This window comes from Akebia trifoliata, unplaced genomic scaffold (assembly GCF_017979445.1).
Source record: "Akebia trifoliata isolate Shusen 1 unplaced genomic scaffold, ASM1797944v1 Contig00341_ERROPOS679206+, whole genome shotgun sequence".
NCBI classification, from domain to species: domain Eukaryota; kingdom Viridiplantae; phylum Streptophyta; class Magnoliopsida; order Ranunculales; family Lardizabalaceae; genus Akebia; species Akebia trifoliata.
The window spans coordinates 28790-44437 of NW_028236971.1; the positions used below are offsets into that span (position 1 = coordinate 28790).

General features: G+C 34.9%; 1 protein-coding gene across 4 annotated transcripts; it reads right to left on the reverse strand.

The window, feature by feature from the left end:
* Positions 1–1272: 1272 nt before the first annotated feature.
* Positions 1273–15221, reverse strand: LOC147381586 (putative E3 ubiquitin-protein ligase LIN-1). Of its 4 annotated transcripts, XM_086430202.1 has the most exons (11): positions 14562–15220; positions 14324–14465; positions 13930–14087; positions 12379–13825; positions 11227–11505; positions 11097–11124; positions 8569–9217; positions 7427–7571; positions 5067–5327; positions 3801–4107; positions 1273–1936 (listed from the first exon to the last, which is right to left on the reverse strand). In XM_086430202.1, exons 4-11 carry the CDS (start codon positions 13696–13698, stop codon positions 1818–1820), a joined length of 3108 nt encoding a protein of 1035 aa, XP_086286328.1. In that variant the 5' UTR covers positions 13699–13825; positions 13930–14087; positions 14324–14465; positions 14562–15220; the 3' UTR covers positions 1273–1817. The 4 variants fall into 4 exon arrangements, with proteins under 4 accessions (XP_086286328.1, XP_086286327.1, XP_086286326.1 ...); XM_086430201.1 differs by having other exon boundaries at positions 12379–14087; positions 14324–14439; positions 14562–15221; XM_086430200.1 differs by having other exon boundaries at positions 12379–14087; positions 14324–14458; positions 14562–15221.
* Positions 15222–15648: the final 427 nt, after the last annotated feature.

Sequence of the window (15648 nt, forward strand, 5' to 3'; positions counted from 1 at the left end):
TTAGCACAGTGTGAAAAGCAATGAATTTTGAGGTCACTTCAGCTTTGCCCTTCGTAGTAAGAGTCCCTTGCAACAAGTGTGGTCAAGAGAAAGATGGCAGATTGAGTTTTAAGACTCTGCCTTAGTGAAGGGACTATGCCCAAATCACTGTTTTAAAAATCGAACAGTTAAATCAGATTGAAATTTTACTCAATTGGTCGGACCAATTTGTATCATGTTAAAATGATTGACTAGTTGCAGATCACCTAACATTGATTGCATTCTATCACTTCGGCCTTGTTTGGATAGAAAGTAGAAAGTAACTACGGAAAAAAGTAACCTTTAAATAGTTATATATATATATTTTGTATATTTAAAAAAATTAAATTTTTTTACGTTTTAAAAGTAATTTTTTAAAATTAATTCAAACAAGTTTTATAATTTTTCAAATTTTTTTTTTTTTTTAATTTTTTAAGTGCACAAAACCCGCTGTGTCTAAATTCCAACAAAAAACTTGCAACATTGTTCCGGGAAAGGGACACCATTTTGGATCCCGACTCTTTTAAATATGGGTCGGGATCCTTTTTAAAAAAACACATGATCTCAATCCTTTAAATGCAAAATCCAATGGTTGAGATTTATCCTTGGGATAAGTATTTTTGAGATTTGTGTTATCAAGATACTCATAAATCTCAACCGTTGGATTTTGTGTTTAAAGGGTTGGGATCCTGTGTTTTTTAAATAGTCATTGTGATTTGCAAGTAATCAATCCCTTTATTAAGTAATTTTAATATTAAAATAAAATGAACCGCAGATCATCTCTATCAATCTTCCACAATGTAGATCAAATCAAGGGGCATGTCATCAATCAACACTCAACATTTAGGGTTACTGCATAAACCTTTATCATTCACTCTTCTTTCCCCAAATCATCAAACCTCGAATTCTTAAGTCCTAGACCTATGTACTAAAATACAAGAACCACATCAAACTAAGAGTTACAAGAAAAAACTGGACACTTTGACAACTTGATGAAGAACAAAAGGAAAAAAAAAGAAAAAAACTTTAATCTTCAGTTCCTTTGACATCTATGGAAGCTTATGAATCTTTTCATTGGAATTGTTTTTCCAAGATTAGAGAAATAACCATCAATAATTTTTCTTAAAAGACTTTCTTGAAAAAAGAAATTTCCACTTTTTTAAAAATTTCAAAGAAAATATTATTTAAAGAAAATTTTTAGAATTTTTTTTAAAGCTTCCATGGTGGGCTTTATCATAAAGTATTTACTACCATTAAATGGTAAAATGGGATTAGAAACATTTTTCTTTCTTTTTATTGTGAGAATAAATAAAAGGAAAATAAATAATATTAATGGTTTAGATCTTTAGTTCCTCAAAGGCAAAAAACATGTTCTCTCTCTCCAAGGAGATCTAGGTGTTGGCTACCAAGATTTAAAATCTAGTTTCGAGACAATGCGTCTATTAGGAGAAAAACCGAAACGGTCACCATCAAAACATTTTGAAATATTTCAAAACATCCTTGAACATTTAAATTTTTGGGGTCATTGATTCGTTCTAGTTTTGGTTGAAATCGAAATGTTCGGCCAAAACACCCTGAAATGGTATGAAATTTTGAACCAATAGTTACGTAACTGTCACAAAACTCCAAGATTGAAGAATGTTGTACACGTACTGCAATTTGTGAATGTAGTTCTTAGTAGCACAACATTCGATCGGTAGATAATAAATATAAATCCTAAATGGTTCCAATTATAACACATTCAAACCATTAGTAGTATAGCAAGAGGACTGGAATTGCTTTCCTCTTCCTGTAAAGTTCTATAGACCTTCCCCAGAAATAATTGCATGTAGTTGTTTTGCTGTCCAAGTTACGTCTGCAAGGCTTCGAAGAGGAACCAAAATCTCTTCTGCGATGGTCATCAATAGGACCCTGCATTCTATAGGAGACATAAAAGAACACTAAAGTTAGCAGTAATATTCAAAATTATAGAGCTTAAATTGCATGACCAATCTTTTTTTACAACAAGCTAATTGATGAAATTATATATCACACATCAAATAAGGATATAGACACTCCAATAAAAAAGTTTTGAAGCAAAAGGAAAAAAAAAAACAGAAAGGAAAGGAGCAGCTGGTGAGAGCTGTCAACCTTCAATTTCTTCATCTCACTCTCAGAAACAGTCCCTTAGAAATCAGAGTTTTTCCCATCTGACTAGAAATCCAAATAAAAAAAAGAATGGAAAAGCTACGCAGTCATTAAAAGGGTTAAATGACTATCCACACACCAACACTACTTAAGCCTCCTTGCTTAATGTGTGATAAAAAGTTGGCGTGGCAATATGATCTCCCCATAGACTATGATAGAAGCATCTAAAATGGAGGGCATACATGTTTACACATGCAAAGAGTTCCATACTTTATACATGTTTACATGTGTGTGTGTGTGCGCGCGCGTGTGTACAAAAGGGATGCTAAGGTCATAAAGTCATAATTTGCTATATTCTTTCTGTCAACATGCAACTTGAAGGCTCTAAAAGAGTGAGAAGAAGATTCAAAAGAGCATGGATTGAGGCTATGTTGTCAAATGTCCTGCCTAGGTCCCCTTTGGCCGCCTAGACCATCCAAGCACCTAGGCCTTACCTGCTTTAAGCGGCGTTTCAAAAAGTAGGGTTAAAATAATACTTTTATGTAATATTCTAGTATAAATTGTGTTTTAAAGGGTCTTTAGTCAATTTTAGAATAAATGGGGTATTTCAAATGTTTAGCTAAATTTGTGAGGTGTGTCTAAGATTAAGAGAACTAAATCAACGAGTGTTGGGTGTAGTGGTCAAGGCATCCCTCCAAAAAGGGGGAGGTCTTGAGTTCAAGCCCTCTTGTTGGCCACTCACACAGATATATCCTTGCTTACCTGGTATGCGTGGTTTGTGGGGTATTGCATGTATCCAGAGGTTTTGGGTAAGATATGGTACTCTAAGAGGCCAGTTGCCTCGCCCCTGCTAGTCCAGCCTATAGGTCCAAAACCCCCGTCATAAAAAAAAACAAAATAAAAAAAGATTAAGAGAACTAGTAGGTGGCATGTATGAATCCATATGTATTGCAAAAGTTAGGATTTATGCATGACAAATAAATGTTTTCATTTAATGTATTGTACGGGTCTGTTTTAATTTCAAATATTAACTACAGCTATTTTGAAAATAACATAATAAAAGGACTATAATTTTAAAAAAAATTAAAAACTAACTATGAATTATAATTTTATTCATTTTGACGAAGATGACCTTGATAATAATAAGGTTAAATGTAAATGTGGGGCATTTTTGCTCTTTCAAATTTCGGTGTCAACAAACACTTATCAACTTCTCTCGTTATAATAGTAAAGATTTGAGAAGGGCATCAAATTACTTCATTCTTTGTGGTTGCATTTTTCTTACATGTTAGTTGTGTAGAATAAGCTTGCTTAGTACTTGGTAACTTTGGTATTATTATTGGTAATGATATATTTATATTATTTGTTCCCTCTACATACAAAAAATTTAAAAATTTAAACAATAACTTTTTGTCGCTTAAGCCCCGCCTAGGCCCTAAGGGTGTTTAGGGCAACTTACGCTTTTAACAACAATCTTGGATTGAGGTCCTAAAAACATACAAACAAAATTGCAGTAACAAGACATGACTCTAGACAGAATTGAATGGAGGGATAAGATTCGTACGACCAACCTCAAATTTTTGGGATGGCTTCAATGATGATAGGGTCAATGTTAATGTGCAATGACAGAAATCTCTCTAAAACCACTTACTGACCTGAAATCTTGCTGAAATTGAGAAGGGTCATGGAGGCAAGGACCCTGTATCCAGTCTCCTCGCCATTCTCCAAGCTTTCTTTCAACTGAGGGACGAGAGCTGAAAATGCGGAAAGTTGGAATTCTGCATCTGACAGTGAGGTAAGTGCTTCGCTCATCCATGCCACCGCGATCAAGCACATTCTCACCAAACTTGAGTTTCCAGAGCTTAAACATTTAGAGATAATATCCAAAAACGATTTCTTTCCACTACCAAGCAATGATACCGTCAAGTATTTCCACCAATCTTCTCTTGCTTTCTCTTCCTCCTGGAACAGCATCAAAACATCAAACAGTCAGATGCAGCATAGTATAATTTCGGGGTTTCGGCCACCTCTTAAAAAATTTAGAACAATTTATGAAAGTGTGTATCTCACTCATGGTTTTAAATCTCATCCAAGACGGATAGACACCACATCTCACATGTGCAAAATCTCACAAGACAAACGAGAAGACTCGGATGATATTTTAAAAATCTCGACCGGGTCAGTAAAACTCATCAGAGTCAACTGGAATTTTGTATATTTTAATTAAAATAATTAATTATTTTTTTAGAATTTAAACATTTATTATCTAATTAAAATATGATTTTATTACTAAACACCTTCTAATCTACTTTATTTTCTAAAAAAAAAATTGTAATTATTTTCATATAAATATTTATGAATAAATAATTGTAAACCAAGTTAAATGGTTTATCTCGTCTCAGACAACTCGGTCTCATCCATGAATGAGACGAGACGTCAAATTGAGTCTTGAAACCATGGCTTCACTCACGCCAAACTTTATGGTTCTGCTTTCAAAAGCTCAACAATAACTAATCGTACTAGAATTTGCAAAATTTTGCCATAAAGGATTACGTTGAAGAGAAAAAGGCCTTTTAGATTTTGATCAGGTGAATACAGAAAAAGAAAATCATAACTTGATAGTCTTATAAATTAGAAAATAATTTTATTATTTTTGAGCTGGCTCGGCCGATGTGGCGAGTTGGTTCCATCAAGTTTTGGAACCAAGACACAATCGAATTGAGTCGACTTGACAAGTTTTAAAAGTATGCTTAACACAATTAGGACCTTGAAATCAGAAGCATTAAAGACATTATAAGAAACCTACCAAAAAAAAAAAACTATAAATTTCTTGCAAAAATAGTTTCTATGGACCTAATTACTTGCAGTTTCCAATGTACTATAGGATGTGATAATGATAATTCAACAAATACTGAACGCACCAAAGAAATAGTCTCATCAGGTAGGAAGCGCTCTTCAACATCCTCTATACGCTTGGTATTACAGCCATCATAGAATCCTGCTTGCGTAAGGAGCCAATTCTCTATCAATAACTCTCCAGAGAAAGAAAAATGTCCGCCCAAGATGAGAAGAGCTCTGCAACATTTTGCTCGAACTTTCTCATCAGTTAAACTGCATTCCAAAGCTACTGTAATGCTATCAACAGCCTCCTCCCTATATATGCTAAACTTTCGGGGCTTTACCTGCAACACAAGTTCGTCTCAGCAACCAGGCTCTTTATAAAGAAGGCTTCCAAAGATTGACCTAACCTTACTACTCTTTAAAATGTACAAATTTCAAAAGCTACAATAGTGACCTTTAAAATACCAACCACACCCATGGATATTCAGTCTCAAAGGCATTTATGTAGTTGATCCATACTCATAGAATCGGTCTCAGAATGCAAACTCAGTAACAAGTAGGTTAGTTCGTTGAATTAATTTTACTTGGAGGAAACACCGTGGAAGCAGTTGTCTTACACCAATTATTTACCGTGAAGATGACACTCAATAATAATAATAATAATTTTCTTTTTTAAATGACGGGAGTGTTCAGACCCACAATAGTAGTATACTATTTCTGTGTTCATCTTTAAGGGGCTGGTGTTATCAGGAAGGATATTATAACAGTGCTAATCTAATTATTTTCAAGGGCATGATTATGGAGACCATTAATTTCCAAAACCTTGTCTGAGGATAAAACTAAAAATTGATCAAAAAGAAATCTCTACTGTTATTTTCAAGGCCCTGTATGTAAGCTTAAAATACTTTTCCTCAAAAAGATATCTCTACTGTTAGAAAAATATTCGACAGATTTTCTAAGCTCCTGCTAAGACAGCTTTTTTAGTATTTAAAATTTACATTTTTTTACCTTTTAATGGTGTTATTTATCAGCACTGGAATCAGCCAATGTGCTTTCCACTGGGCCAAATTAATATTAAACTGCAGCTTTTTGTACAAAAAATGCCACAAAAAGGAAAAGAAAAATGTAATTTTATGTGATAATGGTCAAAATTAATCTACAGTAGATAAATTAGATGATAATAATAGCTTGCCAATTAACTGCAATGAAATCACAATGCATTGCTACTGTTAAACCATAATTAATGAAGTGGATGCCCATAGCTAATCCAATAACAGAGTAAATGCTGCAAATAGAAATGAATCCATCCTAGAAAATGTAGGAGTAGCCCCAATAGGCGATAAACTAAGAGAAATTCAATTGAGATGGTTTGGGCACATTCAATGAACACGTATTATAGCCCTAGCTACAAGTTGAAGGTTAAGAAAGAACGAGAGTAAGGGCCAAAAAAGAACGTGGAGTGAGAGAGTGAATGTGGATATGAACACTCTTTTGATCATGGTTTAAAGTTTTGCATAGTTTCAAAATGTATCAGTTGAAACTGAAAGGAAACATTGACCTTGAAACATTCAATGTTTTGGGGTCAATGTTTCGGTTTGTCTCGGAATATTTCGGTCAAGACAATCTTGGATTTTCTCCTAACCGAAACATTGCTTCAAGACAAGATTTTAAACCTTGTTTTCAATAACAGATTATTTAGGTCTGGAAAAAATGAATGGAGGAACATGATTCGTTTAGCCAACCCCAAATCTTTGGTTTATGGCTTCGATGATGATGATGATCCACATGGGTAATTTTTTTTTCACCAAATACTGCACTTAGATAGTTGAGAAATTGGGTCAGCCCTGACAACCAAATACTGCACTTTAGATAGTTGAGAAATTGGGTCAGCCCTGACAAACAGCCAAATGAACTTTATTTCTGAACAGGAAAAGGTTTCTAGATGGAAGGTAACATTTTCAAGAATCTAATCAAACGAAAACTTTTCTAAGCAAGTACGCATTTCTCATGGACTAAGCGAACAGCAAATCACAAGAAATAGATAATATGGTGAGCCCCAGCAAACGAATAGTACTCCTGTTCTATTGAAGCTGGAGTTTATGCATAAACAACAACAATAAAAAAGTAAAAGGGGTTGCAACAACATTAGGAATCAGTTTTTAGTAGAAACAGATAGGCAAAATTATCGAGGTTCAACCCAATCAGTAATCAAAGAATCCAGTTTAATCAATCATTGATAAAGATTGGAACCTGAAAACAACTTGAAAAACTTAACCTTTTCAAATATAATTGGTAAAACCTTTCAATTGTAGAATTGAAAGCTATACTACAGAGGGGGTACATGGAGAACTTGATGTGGATGGGTGGGATTAATTAGACAAGAATCAAAGTTCAATCACATTACCCTAAGAAAATAGGAGTAGTTATATAAGAAGCATACCAGAATATCAAAGTGTAACAAAAGAACAGCAACCAAGGGCCTTTTATCAGGTGGGCAGCTCTGGAGATACACAAGCAAAACATGCATGGTATTCATTATTCCCTCTTTCTTCAAGCTATTTAAAAATGATGTTATATCTGCCCTCCTGTAATTACCCAAATAAGACAACATGGATTTATGTGAGAAATAATTGATTAATTTACCATTAGATGCAAACATTTCTGCTGCCTCAGAGCATGGAAGCATATGCACCCTCACTTTGTTGTTCTAAATATAAAATGGTCAATTTCCAAAGATTTCCCCTATATATGGTCAAAATAACTTGGACAATGCCAAATTTTGCGACTATCATGTTTTAAAGAAAATGGATGATTCAAGGTGAATAAGAAAAAGATTAATTTTTGCATTTTCTGCTTGGTGTAGACCAGGAATAGTATGGTCTACATACATAACCACATGCCTACAATGATGAACAGAAACAGCACGACGTCACACACTTTAGTGCTTTAAATCATTAAAAATCCCAAATGCATTTTTTACACAACAGGAGTTTTCTGATAGATTGTTTTTAGAGATGCTATTGGCACCCCAACTTTTACTTATTACACCCCACTTAAAGATTAAAACACACCCTTCAAACATTACAAAGGTTTGGATTCAATTATAAAATCCCAACATTACAAAACATTATAAAACTTGTTCAAACAATTTATGTAGTTGTTTACAATTATTATTAGGCTCATACAAAATCCTAAACCCAAAACTAGAAATATAGCCACACAAAAAAAAAAAAAAAAACCCAGAGGGCTATTATTGGCGCCCAATTTTAGTTCTTCTCAACTGTTCACTTATTTTCTTTATTTTAGTTGGAGTGCCAATCGCAGCTTTCTCTCTTATTATTATTATTTTATTTCCATAGGTAGGCTGGGATCAAGTACTCAATCCATAGTAGCAAAAATAGACCATCAAACAATTGAACTACTGGTTCAGCCCCATATTAAGTACACACCCAGTAAAATCTCATTCTTTTCATTTAATAGTGCTCAAAGATCATTTTATTTGTGAATGAAGTTACACGACACTGATTATTACTATTACTTGAGTTTAGATAATGGGAACTACAAAAGTTAAATATCGCAAACCTGTTTAAGCAAATCAGTTCAGTGAGTAGTATCACCACGTTTGCTCTTGACTTAACTTGCTTGTTGTGAAGAAGTTCAAGAAGACATCCCTTGTCAATGTTTTTGGCTATATAGTTTCTGCAATCTCCATCTGCCTCAATACAACACGATAAAAGTGGAACAACATGTGTTTTCTCTTCCAAGTTTCCCAATTCAAACCTCAGAATTAGAAATTGCAAGCCTCCAAGAGAGAGAAGGTGTTTGGCATTCATCAATCTCTCCTCCGTTTTGAAACCAATGAGAAGCTGTTCTAATATTAAAACTGCTCTTTCATCCTTCGATTTAAATCCACGTTCAAATGAGTTTCCCGCTATTTTAGAAGCAAAAGTCAATACATTTCTACAATGTTCAGATTTCCAACTATCAATAACACGTTTCAAAACAATGTTGGTGATTGGCACAACAAGGGATTCTAAGGTCTTTCCAGTTATTGGACATGTTTTGTTGCCTTTATCAAACCATTCTTTAATGGCCATTCGCTCAAAGGTTTGACCAGTCTCTAGAGTTACTGGATCTTCAAACAATTCTCCAGTTAAAGGGCAGATAAAATCCTTCGGAGTTTTAGAGAAGAAGTTTCCCCCCTCAAAATATTCATCATTTACATATTGCCCTGCACTGAGAAAAAGTAAACATGAGCAATCTTTGTTTCTCTTTAGAAATTGAATGCACATGCATTATATATCAATGATAATTGTATATAAGAGCAAGGTTTCAATCTCGTCTGAGACCGAGAAGACTCGGGCGAGTTATCTTGTTATCATCCATTAACGAGACAGATAGACTAGGCATCTCAACTGTAAGGAATCCCGCGAGATAAATGAGATGACTCGGCTGAGTCAACCAGAATTTTGTATATCTTAATTAAAATAATTCATTTTTTTTTAAATTTAAATATATATATATATATATATTGGATAACCGGGTATCCTTGTAGACAGCGGACCAGACCCGTATCTGGGATTTGCTCAGTCCATAGACCATGGTCTTGTCCAAGGACTTAGTCCCGGGGCACGTGCAACGCCTGCAAATCACACGCAGGTGGCCTATGAGGAATTAATGCTCATACTGGGTATCGAACTCACGACCTATGGGCATTAACTGCTTATCGGTCCGAAATTGCCATTGAGCCAACCCCTCGGGGTTAAATATATATTATCTATAAAAAAACATGATTTCATGATTAAACATCTTCTAATCAATCTTATTTTATAAAAAAATTGTAATTATTTCTATATATATAGATAGGGTCGGGATCCACAGACACAAATCCTCACTCACATCCGCACAAATGAGTATATTCGTTTGATTAAATCGAAATCCAACAGTCACGATTTAAAAGGTGATAAAACAGAGCATGTGCTCTAATATCGCAACTTAATTATTTCAATATTTGCTATTACCTCCCCGCACGATCCTCGCAATGAAAATTATATAAGTTGTCTTCTTTGTGGGCATTCCCTAGCCATCTTCTTCAAACTGAACTTGTGCACAAACCAACTGAACTTGTGTGTTTTTTCTCTCTCATCTGTTGTTATTGGCTCTAGAGTTTTTGGATTACATTACCCAAGATTCAGTTATTCACATCAGATGTTGGAGGATTTACGAAAATCTCTGCAAACCATTAAGAAAATGTTTTCTTTGTTGATTGTTGGTTTTTTTTATTATTATTTAATTTGATGGAGTTTAGAGGTTTGGAAGTAATTATTTGAAACTTGCACCAAGAAATAGTAGATCCACACTTCTTGATGTGGAATCGGACCATTGAATATTGGGCTTTTCTTTGCTATTAGTTTAGATTTTTAGTTTTTTTTTGGTTATTTTGGAGATGCAGTATAAGCCAAGCCAAAATTTTCTCAGTATGTAAATAAATTCTCTTGAAAATAGAGGAAATTGTGAGTTATGTTCTTTGTATCTCACCATGTTTTGTGTTTTTTTGTTGTTCACGAAGTTCTGTGATCCCTAATTAGATTTCAGCCATATATATTCCTTGAGAGTTGGATTTATTTGGTGGCGATGGAAAGACAACTCTAACTACTACATGGGCAAGTTCAACCATATCTTCATTGGTTTGTGCACGAGTTCAGTTCCAAGAAGATGGCTAGGACGAGTTCAGCGAAGAACGACATCAATGAAACACTCACAGTGAAGAATGACAGTGAAGAGGATGAAATGGATGCAGGGAGGTAGTTACAAATAATAAAAATTGTAAGTGTTTTTATTAGAACCACATGCTTTAGTTTCTCTACTTTATAACATGAGCCGTTGGATCATCTTTTAATCTGACAGCAGTGTTGATTTGTTGCTTTATGAGTTGCCTTATGCGTCTTTGGATCCCAACCCATATATATATATATGGGTCGGGATCTTGTTTGAGACAACTCGATCTCATCCATGAACAAGATGATACGTCAAAGCGAGATTTAAAACCATGTATAAGAGTGATTCAATATTAAAGGTCAAATTTCCAACCCTATTCGCTTTCATCTCACCTTTAACACAGGAACCAATGTTGCTTAACTGCATTCAAAACAAGACAATTTGAAGGTAGCAATGTCAAAATTCAATAATAAATATCAATTTTGGAGAAAAGAAAAGAAAGAAGGGATAAAATTTTAGTACCTTTGTATATGAATCATACATGGACGTCTTAGAACGTGATGTAGGGATAGGGGCGGAGAGATCAACAGAATTCTTGGCTTGTGGCTGTTGGAAAACAGATTCTGCTAGCTTCTTGAGGGCAAGCTCATTTTCCTTCTTCTGTGGAACCACATGCAGCATAGGGGTACTCCCCGGCCAGAAATGAATATTTTCAGCTTCTTTCTTGAGCTCTTGTTCCCTTGAAACACTCACTTCATGTAAATTCTGTCCTTCCTCAGCAGTTGGTAACAGTCCATCAGCCTGAAGGGTGTTGAGATTCTTTAGAATATGATAGCTTTTGTACCACCTCATATATTACAAGTCAATACAACTGATCTACTTTATTACTACAAGGTGGAATCTGGAGAAAAACAAACATAGTGCAGCAAAAACTAAGGAATACAGACTTTGAAAATTGAGAACCAGGAACCATTAGTTTTTAAACAATTCAATTTGGTCGGTAGGATTAAAAAGGAAGCTAAGTTGACCTGGAAAGTTAGGTTGAACTTCAATAAGTATAAAAACAGAATTTTGAAGAGAAAGCAAAAATTCAAAAAGAACATCCATAACTTAACCAGTTGTAGCCATGTTGTTTTACTCAGCATTGGGCTACAACCAATTGGCTAATTCAGCCAACCATAATAGTCTTTCCCAGCGTGGAAGTGGTTTCGCTAATGATTTGCTTGGCACAAAACCAGAAGCTCATCAAGAAAATCCGACTTTCAAGCGATTCAGCTTTTCAAATATAGACTAAATCAAGAATGCCAGTCCTGTAAATGTCCAGGCATAAACATGAACCATTAGGCACAAAATAAATCTTCTAAAAATGTCCACTAAACCGGCACAGCCCCCAACCCACAAATCACAAGTTCTCCTTTCGGCCCAAATCTAGGTAGTGGACATGGACCATACCAAGGCTAATTACTAGTTAGGTAATAAAGATGTCTAGGATGACTGATGTGGAGTTCATTTTATTAAAATCACACAATTATGTGGCAGTATTTATAATGAAACTTCTAATCTGTTGATTTCAAGAGTAAAATTAATCCCTTATCAATTGGTACAACAGTATTAGTAGCTACAAATCATGCAAACAACATAAAAAGAAAATAAAAAATAAAGAGAACGTCTTACATAATGAGTTGCATCTGCTACTGTACTCTCAGTGGTATCTTCTTGTAAAGGTTGTTCTGCATGCCTTCCAAACTCAGGAGAGTAAGTTACTGTTCTTTTCTCTTCTTCAACAGCAACATCAAAGCTGCTTGTGCAGTTATCAAAGTTCTCTTCTACTTCTTCTTCTCCATTTCCCACTTCACCTACACCATTCGATTTCCCAAAAACAGCATCATATAGCTTTTTGCTTATCAGTGGTTGAGATGAAACAGAACCAATTGGACTAGCTTGTTCAGGGGAATGTTCACGTAAACCTTCCTTTGAAAATTCTTGAACAGACATCGAAGGGATGTGAATAGAAGGAATGGCAGGAGCTTCAATTCCCTCAGTAAGCCAATCCTTGTAATAAACTGCAAACTGAAAAGTACCCGAATCCAGCATCTCATTGTATACTTTTTCAAGAAGCTTAAGTTTCCTTGGCCGGCTTGATGTTTCCGGTATAGAAATCGCTTCTTGATCATACCAAGCCCTCAAATGTGAAAAATGAGGAAGAAAGACAAAGTCCCACAGTTCTGGCAACAGATTCATCCGTGCTCGAAAGGGTGAATCACAGAAAACTTGAAGAAGATGTTTAGCAGAAACCCTATCTTTCTTCTGTAGCTTATAAATCACACTAAGGTAGATATGGGCACACGCTGACAACAGCGAATTGGGAATCCCAGACGTAAACCCATCCTTTAAATCATTAGAATTCAAACTTGTGACGACGCTTAGCTGTATCGAAACTTTCTTCAACTCTTTTACATTTCCAGATTCCTCGGCAACTCTTTCTACTTCTTCCATTGCCTCTTCAAGATTAGCTATAACTTTGCTCTCTGCGTGATGGGTTACCTCTACTTTAGTCGAACTTAGGCAAGAAGAACAATTGTAGCGAAGCAATTCTCGGAACTCCTTATCTTTGAGAAATCGTCTGATATAACCACTTAGAATTGAAATCATGGCCTTTATTGCAGCTTCATCGAGTGCAGGTTTGGAAACCGATTGTTCAAGTTCTACGTTCTTTCGACTCATAAAATCTTCCAAGGTTTTGCCATTTTGTGAAGTTTTATGAGATTTTCTAGAATTATCACTGAAACTAGTTTTTCCAGGCAAATATTTGTTAGATTTATCCTTATATAAAGCATTCGAAAAGCTATTCCTCCTCTCATTTTTCTCAGACTCATTCGAAAATATATCTTTAAATCTCTCGCTTTCCTTCACATCACTTCTATGTGGGTTTACCATCTGATTACCCGGAGAATCTACTGATGACCCAACATTGAATCTCTCGATTTCCTGCATGAAATTAGAATCTATATCTTCGGTTATCTCAGTTTCCTTCGATCCTTGAGAGATTCCCTTTCTTTCAACCAGATTTTCCCTAGAACTCCTCTTAACACTCTGACTTTTCTGCAACTCGCTTCTCTCCCTATATCTTGAAACATCAGATTTGGTCCTATTGGTCTTAATTCTGACACTTGATGAAGAACCTAACTGCTTCTGATCCTTGTAAAGGTAAAGAGGCATACTTACAGTTCTGGATTCGAAAGAAGGTCTAGACTTTGACTTTAATTTCCTTCCGTTGAACCCTTCCTCTGCAAGAAGGTCCTCTAGAGAGGGTGACGCCATTTCTTGTCCTCTCAACCTCTCAAAATGATTCAGATTCTGCAAAATCAGCTAAATCCTGATTCCTGAACAAGATTTGATCGACATAGAACCAAAAAGTTAGATTTTTTAGAAGAATCTCCTCCGACAGAATCTACTACAGCAATGCAAGCTGTCCTACCTTAGATCTCCCCCCTTTTTAATTCAAAAGATCGAATTCTAGGGTTTGATGATCGATGAAGCTATTTCACTTCATTTTGAGATTTCTTTCTAGAGATTTGAAACAGAGTTCTAGGGTTTGATGATATATGAAGAAGTTTACCTTGTCTTTGAACTCCAAATTCTAGGATTTTATGATCTTTGAAGATCTAGAACTTGACTTCAACATCCTCCCATTGAATCCTCTTCTACAAGAAGCTCCTTAGAGTGATTCGGATTCTGCAAAATCAGCTAAAATCTGATTCCTGAACAAGATTAGATCAAACATAGAACCAAAAAGTTAGAATTTTTATAAGCATCTCATCCAACAGATTCTACTACAGAAATTCCAGCTATCCTACCTTAGATCACCTTCATCCAATTCTAGGGTTTGATGATCGTTGAAGCCATTTCACTTTACTTTGAGATTTCTTGCTCGAAATTTGAAATAAAGTGCTAGGGTTTGATGATCGTTGAAGAAATGTATCGTCTTTGATATTTCGTATTTGAAACCATTACGCTTCACTTTGAGATTTCTTACTGAAGATTTGAAATAGAATTCTAGCGTTTGATGATCTTTGAAGATATTTCTCTGTCTTTGAACTCCTAATTCTAGGGTTTGAGGATTATTGAAACAGAATTCTAGTGTTCGAGAATCAATAATTGAGTTAAGGTTTGAGATTAAAATGGAGATATTAAATGATGATTGATTGAATCTGGGAAGAAGAAGACGAGAGAATAATGGAGAGATTGAACGATTGAGAGCCATTTAGGATCTTTAGGCCTGCTAAGAAACAGAAGAAAGAACAAAAAACAAGAGCGAGAACAAGAGGCACAAGGCAAGAAGAAGACGACTGAGTGACAAATGGAAGGAGACAACAACTGGACTTGTTCTCGCAATCGCAAGCTATCAACCGTTTCAACTGCCGTCTTTTCTCAAGTTAAATTATTCTTTTTCAAAAAATAGAATGTTTTAGATATGCCCCTCCATATTTTGGTTAATATTACAATACCCCTTGATGTCTTTTCAAACTGATGATATGCCCCTTTGACTTAGGTCTTCTAGGTAATGTAAATGACCTAAATGTCCTCATCTTCAAATTCTAGTTGATTTTCTTCTTACTTTATAATTAAATATTATTATTATTTAACTTTTGATTCTACTTCTTCCTTCAAACCTAAAGGGTATAATAAGATTTTTGGGTTTCTAGGGACATCGAAGATAATTGTTGAAGATAAGATTAAAAATAATTTACAATTTGAAGAGGAAAGATTTTTTATCTTCATGTTTAATTTTCAAAAATCAAATATTAAGAAAAAGGAGAACAATAGATTTTTGGATAGGAAAATCAAGGATTTTCTATAATGCATTAAGAGAGTTTCTATTAATACGCCAATAAATACTTATAACGCACCAAATTATATGTAAATCATTGTTTTATTTCAAAG

Bases quoted from the DNA above. Each gene is read 5' to 3' on its own strand.
- LOC147381586 (XM_086430201.1), bottom strand. From the start codon at position 14,025: ATGGCGTCACCCTCTCTAGAGGACCTTCTTGCAGAGGAAGGGTTCAAC. The intron at 5,328-7,426 runs GTATGCTTCTTA...CTTGTGTTGCAG, and splicing joins TGTTACACTTTGATATTCTG to GTAAAGCCCCGAAAGTTTAG. The intron at 1,937-3,800 runs GTCAGTAAGTGG...TGTCTCCTATAG, and splicing joins CAATTTCAGCAAGATTTCAG to AATGCAGGGTCCTATTGATG.